The 18,870-nt window shown below is 39.2% G+C and overlaps 1 protein-coding gene and 1 long non-coding RNA gene across 2 annotated transcripts; both read left to right on the top strand.

Moving 5' to 3' along the window:
• The first annotated feature begins 816 nt into the window (after positions 1-816).
• Positions 817-2,897, top strand: LOC128467164 (uncharacterized). Its single transcript, XR_008345689.1, has 2 exons — positions 817-1,024; positions 2,656-2,897. It is a non-coding gene; the product is annotated as an uncharacterized LOC128467164 (long non-coding RNA).
• Positions 2,898-4,450: 1,553 nt separating this feature from the next.
• On the top strand, positions 4,451-8,435 carry OTUB1 (OTU deubiquitinase, ubiquitin aldehyde binding 1). Its single transcript, XM_053448696.1, has 7 exons — positions 4,451-4,530; positions 5,604-5,665; positions 5,856-5,954; positions 6,096-6,214; positions 6,362-6,446; positions 6,548-6,742; positions 8,089-8,435. The coding sequence occupies exons 1-7, from the start codon at positions 4,485-4,487 to the stop codon at positions 8,287-8,289; spliced, it is 807 nt and encodes a 268-aa protein (XP_053304671.1). The 5' UTR covers positions 4,451-4,484; the 3' UTR covers positions 8,290-8,435.
• Positions 8,436-18,870: the final 10,435 nt, after the last annotated feature.

Raw genomic sequence — 18,870 nt, 5'->3', positions numbered from 1 at the left:
CGCATCCGCCCATTCCTCACCCAAGAATCCACAAAAACTCTGGTTCATTCACTTATCATTTCCCATCTTGACTACTGCAACACTCTTCTGGTTGGCATTCCACTGTCTCAACTCTCTCCTCTGCAGTTTGTCCTAAATGTTGCTGCTAGACTTATCATCCTTGCACGCCGCTCCTCTTCTGCTTCCCCACTGTGAAATCCCCCACTGGCTCCCTATTACCTTCATATTTAAATTTAAAATCCTGGTACTAACATAGGCCCTCCATAACACTGCTCCTCCATACATTTCTGCCCTCATAAGCAAATACTCGCCTACTTGATTCTTACGTTCTTCCCATGGGCTAAGGCTCTCCTCCTCACTTATCACCTCTCCCTTTTCCCGTCTACAAGATTTCACTCGGGCTGCCCCATATCTCTGGAATCTACTTCCACCGAACCTTCAGCTTTCACCCTCCCTCTCAACATTCAAGAAACATCTTAAAACGCACTTCTTCAGAGAAGCATATCATCTTAGCGGCTAGAACGTCCTTCTTGTCATACTCCTTGAATATAGTATTGTATTAAGAGCTGCGTAAATTGTTGACGCTATATATATATATATAAAAGATAATAATAATAATATATATATATTAGCTTTCAATAGCACATGTTTTTCTCTTACAGTATATATAGTACAAATATTATGCCCACTTTGCTACATGCTAATAACGCGTATTCCAACAGTACAGTCATATTTAATAAAGTTGTGTTATTCAAAGAACGTCATGCGTTTCACGTCTCTCTCTGGCCGTTGTCTGACGTAGAATCATGATTCTTAACTGCTAGTGTTCAGCTGTCGTCACGTGTCCCGATGCATATAAAAGGTTGCGAGCAGAGCCCAGCCTCTTTAGTGTGACCTTGCGTAAGACAACGTTGCTGTCATGTCGTCTGCATTTGCACGGCTGCTGCGGATCCCAGGCCTGGCTCAGGTGACGGGCAGAAGGGGAATTGCTTCCAAACCCGCGCGGAGCCCAGTGGGAACTACGGTGAGAAGCAATGCCTCGGCATATACACGCAGGCATGCATACATTAAACACATGCAGATATGACGCTGCTGCTGTGTAGGGAGAGGGTGTATGCGATACGATCCCTGTAAGCAAACTGTGTCCCGCCAAAGTTCGCAAAGTGTTTTTTGGTGTGAATACGAAACGTATAAAGAACGATTCGTTTGCGTCGTTCTTCACATACCCGCTGTCTCATACTCTGGATCTTGCCCTTCTGTGCATTCGGGTTCGACCTGCTTGTTTATAAGCGCCGTATCGGACGGATATAAGGGGATAAACGGCTTGTGAATTATTCAAAAATCACATTATCACAAAGCCTACAAAAGGTATTTCCTAAAGTGAACGTTTAGTGCCCCGCCATTGATGACTGCATGGTTAACCACTTATCCGCTGGTCAATTTTGACAGCATGAAGCAGCTAATCCCTGCCGCAGAAGTGCTCACACCTAAAATAAAGGGAGGGCTTTCTGCGCATGTGTGCGGTGATCTCTTGTCCAAACCGGCATTGAAACTGGCTGACCATGAGCATTCCTCAGTGTATTTATATGCAGACAACTCCCTTATAAGTAGTGCTGACCGTAGTGTACCTTTGCAGGTATGAAATACAGTGCTGTTTACAACCTAGCATTTACAATACCTGGTTTCATCTGCTTTTGTTAAAATAAACATATGTAGACCTTGAAGGTTGCCATTGTCAGCTGTGATATTTTAAGTGACTTTCCAACACCTCACTTATGGCAATGCTAATTAAGTATTTCTCCATAGACTCCCTTTAGATTTGGACCCCTCTTTGCCTTAAGTCAAGGAATTGAAACCACATTGACGGTCCAACCCCAGTGAGATACTAATACAAGAAGAGCTTGGTTGGTCCTGTTAAGTGCTTAATTAAACCAGGGAGATTTTTTTTTATTATACAGGGTCAGCTCAGCCCTCCTAGCTTGAGAAACATGGTGTCATTGACTTTTTGTAACGAATAATAATGTGGGGTAGAAGAAACCTTCCCTGCCAGCTCTGTAGTGAAGGAACCCAAAAGGGTCCAGTAAGGCATGACAAGGTGTCATGTCAAAATTGGAACACACACACTGCTGATATGCAGCTGTCTATTCAAACACTTATGGGGAAACAAAGCATGTCGTTAAATATAACGATACAACAACTGAGCTCCATAGGTAAAACTTATCTATTTGAACTCCATTAGTAAGTCTTATTGTCTTACCACAGATGGTAAGGGGTGCACTCTTGGTCATGTGGGGGTGTCGTTAAAGCCCTCCAATATGGGGAGGGGGGAGCTGGTGTATATACATTTACATTATATTTAATGCAAATTAAGTTGGTAGACAGACTGCATATATTATGCTTGCAAAGACCATGTTCTTTCTGTAAACAAGAGGCACAGTTCAACTGGGGGGGGGGTATAGATACTCACCCACACAATGGTTATGTGAGACAAGGCCAACAGCCTTCTGTTTTGGATACATATTAAGATGTTCTAACTCTGATAAATATTAAAGATGATTTTTTTTTAATTAACACATGCATGGTGTTAGCTCAGTTTCCATTATCCTAGTTGCTGAATAGAAAACATTTTTATAAATGTGCTCTCTTCGTCCACAGGAATCCTTGGTGGGATTCACCTCGTTTGTCATCTGCTTCTTGATCCCATCCGGATGGGTTCTTGCCAACATGGACGCGTATAAAAAGAGGAATTAACCCACCACTCCAGGCCCATTTACTACATTCCAGTACAGCACCATGAAACCAAGCTCCTCCCATGTTGCTGAACCTGATGAACGCACATCTGTTGTACTGATCTTAGAATTTGCCAGTCTGTTACATTAAAGCATATGTTTACACTCTTACAGCTTTGTGTGTGCCTCAAATCATTACTCTTGTTTAATGGTATTAAAGATGCTGGGGCAGTTGAATTTCAAATGTTTATGTTGAAGACACTCTAGGGAGACTATGCCTGCAGCTTCTCAGTGTATAAAAGTGGGGGGAAAAAAAAAACATTACTGCCTTTAGACAGATGGTCCATAAAGCAGGCATCCAATAAATCTACTTACTTTGAACAAATGCTGTCCACGCAAAAGTTAGTCTGCATGTTGTCAGCTGGTCTTTTGTGGTGGTAGGCTTGCTGGGGGAAAAGGCTGATGTGGAAACTCAAGAATACACGAATATAAATACATCTTTGTAGGGGAATAAAAATAAAGGGTGCTGTAGGTACAACTCCCACCATGCTCTGACAGATTACAGAAAATTGTGATAGAAGTGGTAGCCACAAGCAGATACACCAGGGGTACAAACAGGGTCCCATATTTTTGGTGACATGGATTGTATCGAGAGAGATTTAGACTGATTATGGAAGTAACAGTGTTCCTACTGATATTTTGCGTACGATTTGCTGTGTAACTAACATGCGTGCCCAACCACACATTGCACACGGTTAATTGGGGGGGGGGGGAAGGTTTGTATTTTTAACAACTTGGGATGCAGTTAACCCTAAGAGTGTGTAGCTATGAATAGCCTAACTAGAAAAGTTTTCCAACTGCAAGCTGTTTCTAGGATTGTTGCCTAAATTGGCCTAGTGTTGACTTGCTCCACAATTACAGAGAGCTTGAGGATTATTCACTAAAGGGAAAGTTTGTTTCAATTATCTCGCTTTACTATTAAGGGCCAACACTGGCAGGCTTCTCCAGCAATAAGGGCTGCGTTGGCCTCTTATAATGCTCAATTCAAAAGGTGATCATCTAACAAACCTGAGCCAAGCTCTTGTAGCAGAAGCTCACTGGGCTGCTCCTTCATAATATCTAATGTCAGGAGGCGTCCAGCCACCTTTCCCTTTAGTGATTTGTGCTCTTGTCTTTGTAATAAATACGTTTCTAAAGCAGCGTGAAAGGTGAAGGCAGAGTGTAAGCTATGGCTATCTTATTGTCTCGCGAGAATACCACACCAATTAACGCAAATACTCTTTCTGGTTAAACACATGCGCCTAGAATCGAAATGCCTTAAAATGGGATAATATCGGGAGATGGCTGATTCAATTCGGGGGTGACAGAGATGATTTACTGACGCTATCGCTAGTATAAATGTCCCAGCGTGACATCACGCGAGCGCCAGAAAACCCCCAAACCGGTTCTTATAGGATTAATTCCCTATTTATGCCCTGAATAGACTCTATGTACTGATGGCAAGCACTTCCTTTATACAGCCCGTAACCAAGGACGATACACTATATAGACGCGCATTTAGCCAGGTTTTGTTACATCTTCGTATTTTATAAAAACATATATACATCCAGTATCACACAGACATAAGCGCACGCATTCTAGAGTATCTATTGTGGTATCTTCCATTTCCGACCAGCGGGCTGTAAAGATGAAGGCAGTACTTCCTGTCTCTGCTCACCCGGAAGTGATCGCTAACGGTGTTGGTCAGGAGGAAATATGGCGTCGGAGGACTCTGATAGACAACAGCAAAGTGATTGTGATGGTGAGAGGGACATGCTGCAGTAGCGTATGTGAACGTTCTCACACATGGTCCCCCAGGGTTGTTTTACTTCATTACATATCAGCGAATACACAACTGCATAGGAAAGGGCTGCAGCTGCACATGAAAACAGAGACCCCCTGCTCATACATGTACTGCTACCTCCGTTTCGCATGCTGAGGCCACGTCTGGTGCCGTTTCACATTTAAACGTGTGGCCCCCCGCTTGTGGTCTGATGAGGGGATGATGTATGTGTTTATGCTCTGAGTTATAAGAAGGGCTACACATAGATTTACACATATGATTAACCAAGTCTACAATACCTGAACAGTAACAGGTTTAGTGTAAATGAATACAGAATATGCTCTGTTTCACCCACACTCTTTGTTTTTTTTGTCTACCAATCATAGGCCGATATCATGGGCTTCTGGATTGTCAGTGATTTTAAAGATGCTCCAGTCATTGGAGTTTCATCACTAATATAGGTGTTTGCTGGAAATGCCCCCCATAAGGACTGGGCTTACCGTGCATAATATATAATGCCATTCCAAAAAAATAAGACCAACCCAAAGAAACATTCGCTGGTATGTTGTGTAATCAAGTGACGCATTTCAATGTATTATAAAGGACAGACCTTGATGAGTTACTGCTGCAAGAGTCCTTCAAGGCATTCACTGATTTAACTGTGCATTGTGCAGGGCAAGCTCAGTTCTTGCTGGATAAATTCAGGGTTTGGCCCATCATAATGCATACGCAAAATCAGTGTATTGGAACTCAAACTCTCTGCCAAAATCCCTTTTTAGTGAATAGTGTAGGCAGCTGTAAATGTGCTCCGTAATAATTTGAGCCAGAGCTGGAATGTTAAAGATATTTTGTCTGCTTGCCTCTAGCTTCATCTAATTAAAATTCACAAATTAGACATTGAACGCTTTAATTATTTTTACTTGCTTACCTAATAGACTTTACTCGGAAAGCTGTATATGCTTTCAGTTGGAAACATTGTCTGTGTCTACTTACCTGTTTTCGCTTTTGTCTTTATTATATTCACACATACTTATATGCTTCTTGTCCTGCAGGGGTAAACTGTCTCACTTATGACGAAGCAATTATTGCTCAGCAGGACCGCATTCAGCAAGAAGTGAGTGCTACATAAAGCTATGTTACCGTTTGCGTATTTTATGTATGTATCAGGTGAAACATTGCTGTTAATTTGGCCATTATGAAGCACTCTGATCGCGTTGTACTGTTAGGTAACGGATATTTTGTGAGTGTTGTGTTGGGGGAGTTTGATACGGATGCTGCCAAATACATCTTCTCATCAAACACAGATTGCTGGTCAGACTCCATTGCTTTCTGAACGACTGGACTTGTCGGTTTTGTACCAGGAATATGCCCCTGATGACCAAGTTTACCAAGAGAAGATTAAGGTATATTACATTAAGATTCCTTTTTATGGTCACTGTTGTTTATTTCTCCTTAAGATAGTGGTCATGGAATCTTAGATTAGCATGGTCTGTGCGTTAGGCAGCTGTGTGACTGGTTTTTTATTTTTATTTTCCCAATCATAGGATTTGCACAAAAGATACACATACATACGCCGAACGCGACCAGATGGTAACTGCTTCTATCGAGCGTTTGGCTTTTCATATCTAGAAGCTCTTCTGGGTGGAGGTTCAGAGCTTGAAAGGTAAGGCACAAGAAATAACATCCCAAGTGAAATTACTTAACCATGTAAACATTTATGTTGCTGTTCAGAGAAGAAAAGGGAAGTAGAGTCTGTCGAAGTTTTTTATTGAAGTATTATTGTCCTGTCGTTTTTATATTTGTCTTGTAGGTTTAAAGACGTTTCTTTGCACAGTAAAGATGATCTTATTAAACAAGGCTTCACGGAATTTACTATTGAAGATTTCCATAACACGGTAAGTGCTTCTAGTGTGGCCTTGAATTTTTCAACACAATATGAGTTCTCAAACAGTGAGTGACAAGGCATTTGTGTGCAATTCCCTTTTTTGACACGCAGTTCATGGATCTAATTGCTCTTGTGGACAAGCGGCCTCCAGTCTCAGAGCTCTTAGCTGCATTCAATGAACAGACTGTGTCAGATTATGTGGTGGTCTACCTGCGACTCCTGACATCTGGACACCTGCAGAGAGACGGTGTCTTCTACCAGCATTTCATAGAGGGAGGAAGGAGTGTCAAGGAATTTTGTCAACAGGTAAGATTTTGTCACACTGCACACTTGTGCTTAAGTTTTGTTACTTATTTTGTAACGTTAATGTTTACTGTTCTTTTATCCAATTCATGTGTTTAATTAATCAAATTAAATATCTTTCATAAAAGTATATTATATAAACTCATATTTCACCATAAACAAGTAAATGGTATCACTTGCCTTTTTTGTATTTGAAAGTTAAAGGAGACTTATTCAGAACTGCGATGCCTTGAAGTTTCAGTCATTTTTGGGAGTATCTCATTGCACCCTTTTCACTTACCCTTTGCCTATAAAATACAGTAGAATACGTGTTTTACTGATGCGGTAACATATGTCTCGGGCACCTCTACTTGCTACTGCTTACTGAAACTATTGTTTTAATGTGGTCCATTTCCCCTGTAACAGAATGGCTAGAGGAGTCATTTGTGATACATATTAGTGGAATAGCTATAGCTTGTGAGCCAATAACTTACAGTATTTTCTCACACCAAAGCAAGTTATTAAAAAGCAAACACTAACTTAAATACATCTAAATAAAGTGGATTAGTGGAATTGCTTTTTAAAAAAAAATGTATAAACTTGTTGGGGGGCAAAAGCTACATATATAGCAGAATCAAGATAATATTGTAACGTTTCTGTTGATTGCCCATGTATAGCAGTTTACGCCATGACTCTCTCCGTAATGAATATATTGTCCTTCATCTCAAATTGTCAGAGCTATGCAAAGTGTAGACACTTGTTCGTGACACCATATATTCTGTGCGCTCATTTCTTGCCACTAAGTCAAATTAAAAAGAAACGTTTAAAATGTCAGCTTACTCTTTTATTGACCCGAAATGCTACATTTGCTTCAACCTTGATCATAGGATTTGATACCATGACAAGAGTATTCAGTTGTATCACTTTTAGACAATGGCTACTTTTCTTATATGGATTATAGCCTAAATCTTGCTTTATTGATTTTGTGGCCAGCACTATATATATATATATATATATATATATATATATATATATATATATATATATATATATATATATATATATATATATATATATTTATGTCAGTTTTTTCTTTAATTGTGTGTTGTTTGCTAATGTTGTAATAATCACATACTTCTGAAAGTCTGTTATTTTACTATTTTTCAGTGCAAATGCTGTTCACATTTCTTCACATATTCTTGAAACTATTTGTTTCAAGCAAATGCCTTGTATAGAAATGTTTCATGTACCATGATTGTGTGTTCTGGAAAATAATGTTTTTTTTTCTTTTTTTTTTTTTCTTTTCCCCCTCCGGTTTTCTACTCTGTTTCACAATGTTCACCATTGTCTTACCTTTCATCGCTTATAAGGAAGTAGAACCCATGTGTAAAGAAAGTGACCACATCCACATCATTGCTTTGTCCCAGGCCTTGAACGTGTCTATTCAGGTTGAATATATGGACAGGGGGGAGGGCGGAAGCACAGTCACGCATGTATTTCCTGAAGGCTCTGACCCTCCACAGGTCTTCCTGCTCTACCGGCCTGGACACTATGACATTCTCTACAAATGACCTGCTCCACGCTGCTCTTCTTGCCCTCCGTCTGAGTATTCCCACAGCTCACACCATGTCTTCTAGTGCTTTCACATATCTTTACATTCCCTCCCTTGTCTATGTTTTATCTAAAATGGAGCAAAATAAATAATAAAACACTACAATTGTGTCACAGTCGATGTAAAAATAGACAGAGGCAATATGTAGTCCATAGATGTCCTGATTTTGTTTAAATGCAAATTGCTGAAAATGGAAACCGCATGTCCAAAATCTCTGTTGTTAAGTTCACCTCTCATTTTGTCTGGGAATGCTGGATACACATGGACTTAATTAAGTACAAATATCTTTAGGTTTTCAAATTAAAAAAAAAAAAATATTGAAGACATTTTGCGGACTACAATTCCCATAACCTTCAACCACAATGATGAGTGTAATAGGAGTTGTAGTCCTCAAAAGTGGGTGCACCAGAGATGCAAAAAGGTTTGTATGCATTGCATATTAGTGTATTGGGTTTACATGGGATTTTCTTTTGCTATTTGGTATGGAATATATGGGGAATTGGTGGCATTCGTGCCAGTGTAGCACCTGATGGTATGCACAGTTTGCTTAATGCTAATTGTTTCCAAATAGCTTAATGTGTGCTAATAAAACAGGTTTCCCTAGGTAAAGTGTAAACTTTTTATAAAGTTGTCATTGCAAAACTATGTAACTTGGCCTGGCCTCTCATGTGGAGAATAGCTGTACATAATTTGTCTCCAAAATTGCAAATTTTGCAAAAAAAAATGTTAGGTTTTTTTCATTAATAACTCATTTTATCAGTAGATATTATTTGTATTTAATGCTGTGCTGTATCTAGCACTTTCACTCAGATTTGTATTTATATATATATTATATAAAAAAACCTATTAATTCTAAGGTAAGATCATGATTGAATTGACTGCTGATTTTTTTTTTATATTTTTGTTTAACATTCCATTAAAAGTAATACAGATTTAGATTCCCCGGGTCTGCCATCACATCTGTTTCCACCAGTCAACCACAGCATATCATACAATTTTGCTTTATTTGCCATGATCCTTCAGTTAAAAAAAATGGAAGTGTTCCTTGAATTCTACTTTGTTTTAGCATAAGAAATTGTTTATCTGCACTGTTATTCTATAAAGCTGTTTTCACAAATATCTGAGGATAATGCACCAGTTTAAAGTAAGGGGTCGCAGCACAAGGACTGTCACCCCCCCCAACAGCATAACTGACAACTAAGGTGCAATTTTCAAACAAACATGAAAAAAACATGAATATAATACAGTATAGACAAAAAGGATTCAAATTAATCTACAATGTGACTACTCCTTATTAAAAGCCATTGTTATTGCATCTTACAGGGGAACTCTTACCATTTGTTTCCTGAATTTGTCATTTAGGTTGTTAGCACACATTGCTAGTTAGCCTACAAAGTAGGTCTTTGTTAATAAGGTTTTGCGTGCATATAGTCCTAGCCTGACATAGGAGGTGGTGGAAGCCTGAGCCATAGTAGCCAGAGTATTGTCACAAATACAAACCTATTTTGTTATTTTTGCAATACATGGTCAGCTGAAGAACTTTTGCTGCTATTTGTGGCATCAACATGTGATTACATTGCATGCTGCATCATGTATGATGCAAATCAGTAACGTGTTCTGATCTTCATTAGGCTTTCGGGTTGTGAGAACTGACTTCTCAAATAGCAAAGGATCATTGGTAGGCGAGTCACTATTTGTTACATAACATACATATTCCTAAAAGCATAGGACTATAACAAAATGATATAAAAGAAGTATGGCGGGAATTGCTCTTTAACATGGCTAATAACTCATGAGCAAATAATGCCTCCCTTTTCCAAAGGCATCAGTGTTTTCCTTGCTGCCCTTTTTCACTGAGAAGCACCACTTGTTTGCATTACAGACGGCTGCTGCACATTTCTTGGCAGGCAGCAAGTTGTACTGTTGCAGTGCTGCTCGTTGTTGTGAATCCAGTTGGAAAATGTCCATACTGTGCCATTAAGCTGGAATGGGAAAAGCCAAGTGTCCCTGGTAAATGTGTCAAATACTACACAGTTCATACAGTGGCTGGTGGGGTTTAAATATTTTTCTATTAAATAAGCAGTTAAATTGAATTTTAGGAAATATGTATAAAATATAGGCTGTTGCTAGCTTGCTTGCTAAATAAGTTGTCATAAATGCCTTAGCCTACTCTTACAGCATTTCAACCATTCATGTGCTGCACTGCTGTGTGGAAAATGTTGCACCTATATAAATTAATTAAGTAATTAAGTGTGACACTTGCAGGAATTACTACTCTGATTTTACAGATAATCTACAAGTTTGTGTGTTTCATTGTCCAAAGTTTTACTAGTGGGTTTTTACTATTTGCCATATGTTAAGCAGGAACTTCTAAACCTGCTAAATATGTATGGGCATTCCTTTCCATTAAGAGGTGACTAAGTTGTACATGTACATTTTCAGAATTTATGTGAGTATTGGCTAGCCTGGGTTGACGCTTCTGCAAATTTACAGTCAATATGTATAGTATCTCACAAAAGTGACTACACCCCTCACATTTTTGTAAATATTTTATTACATCTTTTCATGTGACAACACTGAAGAAATGACACTCTGCTACAATGTAAAGTAGTGAGTATACAGCCTGTATAACAGTGCAAATTTACTGTCCCCTCAACACACAACCATTAATGTCTAAACCTTGGCAACAAACGTGAGTAGACCCCTAAGTGGAAAGTCTAAATTGGGCCCAATTAGCCATTCCCCTCCCCCGTGTCATGTGACTTGTTAGTGTTACAAAGTCTCAGGTGTGAATGGGGAGTGTTAAATTTGGTGTTATCACTCTCACATTCTCATACCGGTCACTGGAAGTTCAGCATGGCACCTCATGGCAAGAACTCTCTGAGGATCTGAAAAAAAGAATTGTTGCTCTACATAAAGATGACAACGAACCAAAGATGTATGGGGCGCAGGAATATATGTAGAGAAGAAAAAATTATGATATATCTTCCTGCGCCCCATACATCTTTGGTTCGTTGACATTTTAACACTTTGAGGAAGAGTGTTGTTCTTGGGCAGCTGCGGTCTGTTTTGGGAAGTATTATCATTTTACCTATTGCATTATTTATTTCACTTATTGCATTTTTTCACTTTACCACGGTAGCACGTATTTTTTAGGTTCATTCACAGTGGTATCTACATAAAGATGGCCTAGGCTATAAGAAGATTGCCAAGACCCTGAAACTGAGCTGCAGCACGGTGGGCTCTTGCCATACAGTGGTTTCACAGGACAGGTTCCACTCAGAACAGGCATTGCCGTGGTCGACCAAAGGAGTTGAGTGCATGTGCTCAGCGTCATATCCAGAGGTTGTCTTTGGGAAATAGATGTATGAGTGCTGCCAGCATTGCAGCAGAGGTTGAAGGGGGGGGGGGGTCAGCCTGTCAGTGCTCAGACCATAAACCACACATTGCATCAAATTGGTCTGTCCTACCAGAAGGAAGCCTTTTCTAAAGATGATGCACACGAAAGCCCACAGTTTGCTGAAGACAAGCAGACAAAGGACATGGATTACTGGAACCATATCCTGTGGTCCAATGAGACCAGGATAAACGTATTTGGTTCAGATAGTGTCAAGTGTGTGTGGTGGCAACCAGGTGAGGAGTACAAAAACAAGTGTGTCTTGCCTACAGTCTAGCATGGTAGTGGGAGTGTCATGGTCTGGGCCTGCATGAGTGCTGCTGGCACTGGGGAGCTACAATTCATTGAGGGAACCATGAATGCTAACATGTACTGTGACATACTGAAGCAGAGCATGATCCCCTTCGGAGACTGGGCCGCAGGGCTGTATTCCAACATAATGACGACCCCAAACACACCTCCAAGCCGTCCACTGCTTTGCCAAAGAAGCTGAAGGTAAAGGTGATGGACTGGCCAAGCATGTCTCCAGACCTAAACTAAGCATCTCTGAGGCATCCTGAAACGGAAGGTGGGGGAGCGCAAGGTCACTAACCTCCACCAGCTCTGTGATGTCGTCATGGAGGAGTGGAAGAGGACTCCAGTGGCAACCTGTGAAGCTCTGGTGAACTCCATGTCCAAGAGGGTTATGGCAGTGGCCACACAAAACATTTTGGACATTTCCACTTAGGGGTGTACTCACTTTTGTTGCCAAGGTTAAGACATTAATAGCTGTGTGTTGAGTTATTTTGAGGGGACAGCACATTTACACTGTTATACAGGCTGCACACTCATTAGTTTACATTGTAGCAGAGTGTCATTTCTTCAGTGTTGTTACATGAAAAGATATAATAAAATATTTACAAAAATGTGAGGGCTGTACTCACTTAGTATAGCCCTGAAGCATGCATTCTTTTAGAAATGTCCCTATCTAGAACAATATGTAGTACAGGGTATGGCAATTCATTCACGTCTCTTTAGCTTTCATGGCAAGGTATGGCAATTCATTCACTTTAAGGATTTCGCAAGCATTTTTGGAATGTGAAATAGGTTGGAAATGCCAAGCCACAATGATTACTGTAACACCTTCTTAGACAGTGCACATGGTAGTCAGAGCCATATTTACATCCCCGGTGCCCCAGAAATATATACTGTTGGCGACTTGAGTTCAGTAGGTAGAGTATATATGCAAACTGGGAACAGCATGGTTATAAATTAACAAAGTGGAATGTGGGTATAATTGTGTAGCTCTCTAATGTCAGTGCTTATGATGTCCCAAAGTAAAACTCGGAAAATCGGTATTGTATGTGCATGCCCTAGTCTGCTTTATGGTAAATGTAGCCCTAATTAAAATCAATGAATTAAAAAAGGTACTAGTGATGGTCTGCTTGGTATTTATCTCTGCATGTATTTGTGTCATGGAGATTTAAAAGTACACCGCTATTGTTATTTTTGTTTTAGACCATGTTTTAGGCAAGGTTGGCAGAATTTTAGTATTCATCTTTTAAGGGCTTTAATGGCAAACGTTCCTTTTCGATAATGCCCTTGCTGTTTGAAGATAACAGCTGTGTATCCTTAGTAAATGTATCCCTGTGTTTCTAAGAAAGGACAAGACTCAAAATAGATGCAGCATATGCATGACACTCTGCTGCCCCTTAGCCGATGCATTAAATGTTTCAGTCCCTAAAAGGACACACACAGTGCACTGTCTGGTTGAAAACTATCTGGAGAATTGTGAAAAAGCAGAACTATTTCTGTCCCAAAAATGTAGCAGTGGTGTAACCTGGTCCACTATTGCTTCCTTTATAACATCTCTGATACTTTGGTTGGCAGAAAATAACCCTTGCTTAGGGTTAAAGATACTCGTAATCTTTATGTATATGTATATGTATATATATATTTTGTTGTGACAAATATGGCTCAAACAATCTATTTGGGGCACTGAGAAACTGTCTGGGGACAAAAAGAAAGCTGTTTGCGGGCTAAGATGGTACTGGGGTCTCCTTAGAAGTTGTAATTATTTTTGTTTCCAGAATACACCTTATTTGCCGCATTGTTAACCACTTTGCTGCCACTCTTGGATAACTTCTGAAAATCACTTCTTGTCCCAAAAACGCCTCTGCCATTGAGGGCTTCCCTGCTCTCACTAATTGGTGATGAAGTAGTATCAGGATCAAAAGCTTGACATAGCTGTCGCCCATCTTTAGGAAAAATCGAGAGACAGTCAGGCCTGGGCCCTGTATATATAGATTGTCAGTGACTGATCAGCACCTTCTCAGGCATCTAAAAATAGTGGACATGGAGCAGGCTGTTTGTTACCATGTCTCCAATAGTAAGTAAAGAAAAGAAAAAAAGTGCCTGGATGTTAACAGCTGATCTAATGCTAAATCAATTAGCCAGCATGCAGGAAGGAATGATCTCTGCTGGCATGCAGGGGAACAGACGTTGTGCAATACCAAGTGCCCCCTGCCACCTGTCAAACTAACCCCCAAATAAATAAATGGGTAGAGAAGCTTTTGTGAGCTACAATTCCCATCAGTCTCAGGCAAACTGATGATGCTGTGGATGAGAGTTGTAGTCCAAAAAAGTGGGTGTGCCAACGTTGAAAGGGTGGCATTATTGTGGAAGTGTGTACTCACCCTTAATTGTGTATCTTTATTATATCTAAGGCATTTAGTTGTTATGTTTGTTAACCTTGCTAATTACATTGTTTTTATTCTTTGGTTTGGCATAAACATTTTTTCTCATTTTTAAATTTTTTAGTGTGTTTCTACCAACATAACATGTTGTACGATGTATGGATTTTTGGACTGTATGTATCATGAGAAAGCGTTATGTGTCCTTCAAAAAAACATATATAATTTTGTAGGGAATTGTGGTAGAACAAGTTTTCTTGCATATGTTTTCACGACAGTTTTAAGGGGTTAAGCTCTAACTTCTTTCAAATATTGAAATCTCAGCAATCTTTAATTAGGAGGAAAGAATCTCTCTGAGCATAAAATACAGTGCTGTAAACAGAAATGTACCCTCGCACTAACAAAAACTCGGTTTATTTCCCTTTGTTCTCATAAACTTTCCTTTTTTTGCAAATGTGGAGGCTGTCATATGTGATAGTTTGGGTAGCACTGAGATAATTGCTTATGTTAATACGATTGACTATAAATAACATTATGTAATAATCTAGGTAGACAGTCAACAAATCGATTGTTATGTTTATACTTGTCTGTTTTGTATGTTTTAAATGTTGTTATTTGATTATAAATTAAAAAAGAGAAATAAAAAAAAAAAAAGAGATAATTGCTTATGGTAATGCAAATTAAGTCTGCTCCTCCATAGATTTTCATTCAGATTGTTTGGCTTGGTGGGTCATACAATGGTTTACCACAGCTATAGCTTGGGCTAAGGCATAAAAAAACAACAATTTTAAAAACTAAAATCTGATTACTTAATCTGATCCTAGTAATAAAATATGGTGGGCACCTTTAAATAACTAAATAAAACACTAACGCAAGCAAAGAAATAAATGAACAGAGCTGGACATTTAACATTAACTATTTATGGGAGCTTATCTATGTACAGTAAATCTATCCAACATTCACCCTTCTATAAGGCAAACAATACAGGTTTTCTGCAGCAGTACAGCATGTGTACTATGCAGGCAGTCTGCGTCACCACCAGTAGAGTAATGGTGCTTCTGGTTCCCTTGTCTTCCCCTGGTGGGATGCATTACGGACCCCCATGGCACTGTTATGACATAGTGTGGTCACACCAACATCTGTCTGGCCAACTGTTCCAGCCAATTAAAATGCTTAAAATTGTCCAGCTGAAAGCAAATCTAACATAAAATATCTGCAAAGCTTTTTCTATAAAGATGGCATTGCCATCTGGCACACTGAGAAAAGGCTTCAGACACTGTGCCAGCCTACATGGTCATAATGAGTAGCGTGCTGCTGCGCATATCCAGCCTTCGGCTGCATTTATGTCATCACATGGTCCCTGGCATTAAAGTGCCAGGGCCTCTGGTAATTGCTAGTCTGGCCCTGTTGTAGAACGAGACTGGCTGAGCTTCGGTGGTATAATGTATATATAAATCAGTAAATATCTTGAAAGTCCCCTCACCTATTGAACCAATGATTTTTGCTGCAGCAGCTCACCCCTTCTTGCATGAGTAGCTTGGTAGGGTTGTCCTTCATAATGTATAGTGAAGTTAGTGAGTTGACTCGTTAGTGAATAAGCCTCAGTATCCTTCTTTATTTTCAAACTACTTGTTTTCTTTCAGTCTATACAAATGTTTACACGTGTTACTGATTGGTACATAAAGAGACTAACCACACACTTGCAATTCTCAGTCCTGTGTCAGCTGGAATGTACACATAAAAAAGGAACAGATGAACAAACTGAATAATTTATTTGGATTCTCATAAGTGAACCCTGGCTGCTTGTATAATTCATACAGTTTCAGAATTAAAGTTGGTGTAAGAGAAAATTCCAGTCAAGCTTCACTTATCATACACTGGCTTCAGCATGGAAAATTAAAAGGTGTCCTGTTTAATCAACAGAAAAAAAGGGTTAATAATCAACACTTTTTATCATATTGCACATGCTGCGGTACCCTGTCTACTATATTGATTTAATCAATATCATTTCATGTTTTCATGTTATTCTTTTCTTTACCTTAAAGTCTATACGTAGACTTCTTGTTCAGCCTAAGGTACCTGTGTGGTCAAAATCATCAGGTAATCTTATATTTAGGGATGGTTATCCAGGGACATAAAATGGACCTATGTTTTTTTTGTGTTCATGAAACATCTTGCAACCCTGTTTAAAGTGGATACAAGAAATTGTATATTTATTTGAAAAGTAACAAAAAATTGCCACAACAACAGATGCTTTCCTGAGGCTAAAAAGCATACTTCAACACAATACACACAAACGCTGCACATTCATTTGTAAATTTATCCTACAAAATAAATTGCATACATTCCATGTGTCCCAGTTTTTGCAGGACAGTCCCAATTTATCGGGAACTATTCCACGTAGCTACCAGGGCCGAGCAGCCTTGGAAACATTTGGAGAGCAGCCCCATATAGTTTATCTCGCAGTCGAGCTCTTATACCCACACACACCCCTTATACGTACCTGAGACACTATTTGCCATACAAATAACTATAAAACATTATTTTTATCACATTGTTTGTATTATAATGCCAGAAAGCAAAAGTGTTAAAAGGCCCTAATAAATTAAATAGATTAGACATAATGGAATCAAAATATTTGCTACTGCAAACATTTTTAGATGAAAAAGTTTCATTTTATTAAGTGGAAAAAAACCAGTGATCACATTATTCTTCACGATGTTCTTGTAAGAAACTTTTGGCTATTAATACCACCGCAACTGTTCTAGCACTGCATCATCCAAAGAATACCTCAGCCCAGATGCCATGTGTATTACCCCCAGCCACCCCCTCTTTTTGTATTACTGTATTTGCCCAATTATTAGACGACCCCTAAAATCTATTTATTAATTTAGGAAAAAATGAAAAAGCCTGAATATAAGACAAACCCATAGGAAAAAAGTTTTACCACTAAATGTTAATTCATGTAAACTTTGTAAACAATTTTTTTAATAAAAGCTATGATTGAGAAAAATATTTTGTTTTTATTTCCTTTTATTTTCCAACCTGCACGTGCACATCTGCCCCCAGGCTTGCCACTCTGCCCCAGAAATGCCTTATACCCCCTATATGCCCCTGTGCCCCATGATATGCCTTTTAACCTTCTAAATGCCACTGTGCACCATGATATGCCTTTTTAAGGCTCTATATGCCTTTTGACCCCCTATGTGCCACTCTGCATCCAGAAATGCCTTATACGCCCAGAGTGGCATATAGGAGGTTAAAATGCATATTATGGGGCACAGTGGCATATAGGGAGGTATAAGGCATTTCAGGAGGCAGAGTGGCGTATAGAGGGTTAAAAGGCATTTCTGGAGGCAGAGTGGCATTAAGGGGGTTAAAAGGCATTTCATAGAGGACTCTGCCTACAGAGAAATACGGCCACGCTCCACATTAACTGGTAGATAATGGTAATATTATACCAGTAATTCAAAATATCGATGTATTTGACTTGATAAATACAAAACTAAAACTGGTAAGTGTGCTTCACAGGTCATTTAATTTGTGGCCAGCAGGTGGCATAGGGGAGTCACACTACTCACTAAGTGGTCTTGTTACACAGCAAAATCATACTTTAATCAATATTAAATAAAAGGTCCTCTCTTAAGGGGAAGGACAGTGAAACTAACGGGAATAACAAAATTAGACCTTACAACTAAATTGGGTTTCACTCTGAAGATCCCAACCACGATTCAAGTGTCTGCAATTCATCGTTTGTGATAAAATATGCAGATTAAAATAAGAGTAAATAACACAATAACAAAAATCCAGGAGAGTGTTTTATCTCTGGATACGTAAACATTAAATAAATCAATTTATTACTACAGTAAGTACAGTGCACACCGACACTCAGACACACACGCACACCAGGACAGCCTCTGCCACACTGAAGCATAAAACATGTATGTTCTACACTGCTTTGTCATTAACTCTTCCTGTCATTAATCCACTTGTGTATTGATGCCCCAGCCAGGTCCCCCTTTAGTATTGATTACTGTCTTCCCCTCACACCACAACCTTGTGCATTGCACCATTTGTGCATTTATTCCCTCACACCAAAAGGCATTTCATAGAGCACTCTGCCTACAGAGAAATACGGCCATGCTCCACATTAACTGGTAGATAATGGTAATATTATACCGGTAATTGCGAAATATCGATGTATTTGACTTGATAAATACAAAACTAAAACTGGTAAGTGTGCTTCACAGGTCATTTAATTTGTAGCCAGCAGGTGGCATAAGGGAGTCACACTACTCACTAAGTGGTCTTGTTACACTGCAAAATGAAGATTATAGATTTTTTTTTAAATATTAGCTACTAGTAACCCTTTAAATGTATTTTATCACATTCTGTGGGCATATTTATGTGTGGTTATAATTTGTTCTAACTTTAAGATACTTTCCCACTTACTTGTCTTCATTGCCTTAGC

Source organism: Spea bombifrons, chromosome 10 (genome assembly GCF_027358695.1).
Source record: "Spea bombifrons isolate aSpeBom1 chromosome 10, aSpeBom1.2.pri, whole genome shotgun sequence".
In the NCBI taxonomy this organism is placed as follows: domain Eukaryota; kingdom Metazoa; phylum Chordata; class Amphibia; order Anura; family Pelobatidae; genus Spea; species Spea bombifrons.
The sequence above is the reverse complement of the archived record's forward strand: the minus strand, read 5'-3'. Positions and strand labels throughout refer to the sequence as shown.

What these genes read in the sequence shown, in the direction of transcription:
- OTUB1 (XM_053448696.1), top strand. Translation starts at nt 4,485, where the DNA reads ATGGCGTCGGAGGACTCTGATAGACAACAGCAAAGTGATTGTGATG. An exon ending in ACAGCAAAGTGATTGTGATG is followed by an intron (nt 4,531 to 5,603) that starts GTGAGAGGGACA and finishes CTTGTCCTGCAG; the next exon opens with GGGTAAACTGTCTCACTTAT. An exon ending in AGGACCGCATTCAGCAAGAA is followed by an intron (nt 5,666 to 5,855) that starts GTGAGTGCTACA and finishes CATCAAACACAG; the next exon opens with ATTGCTGGTCAGACTCCATT.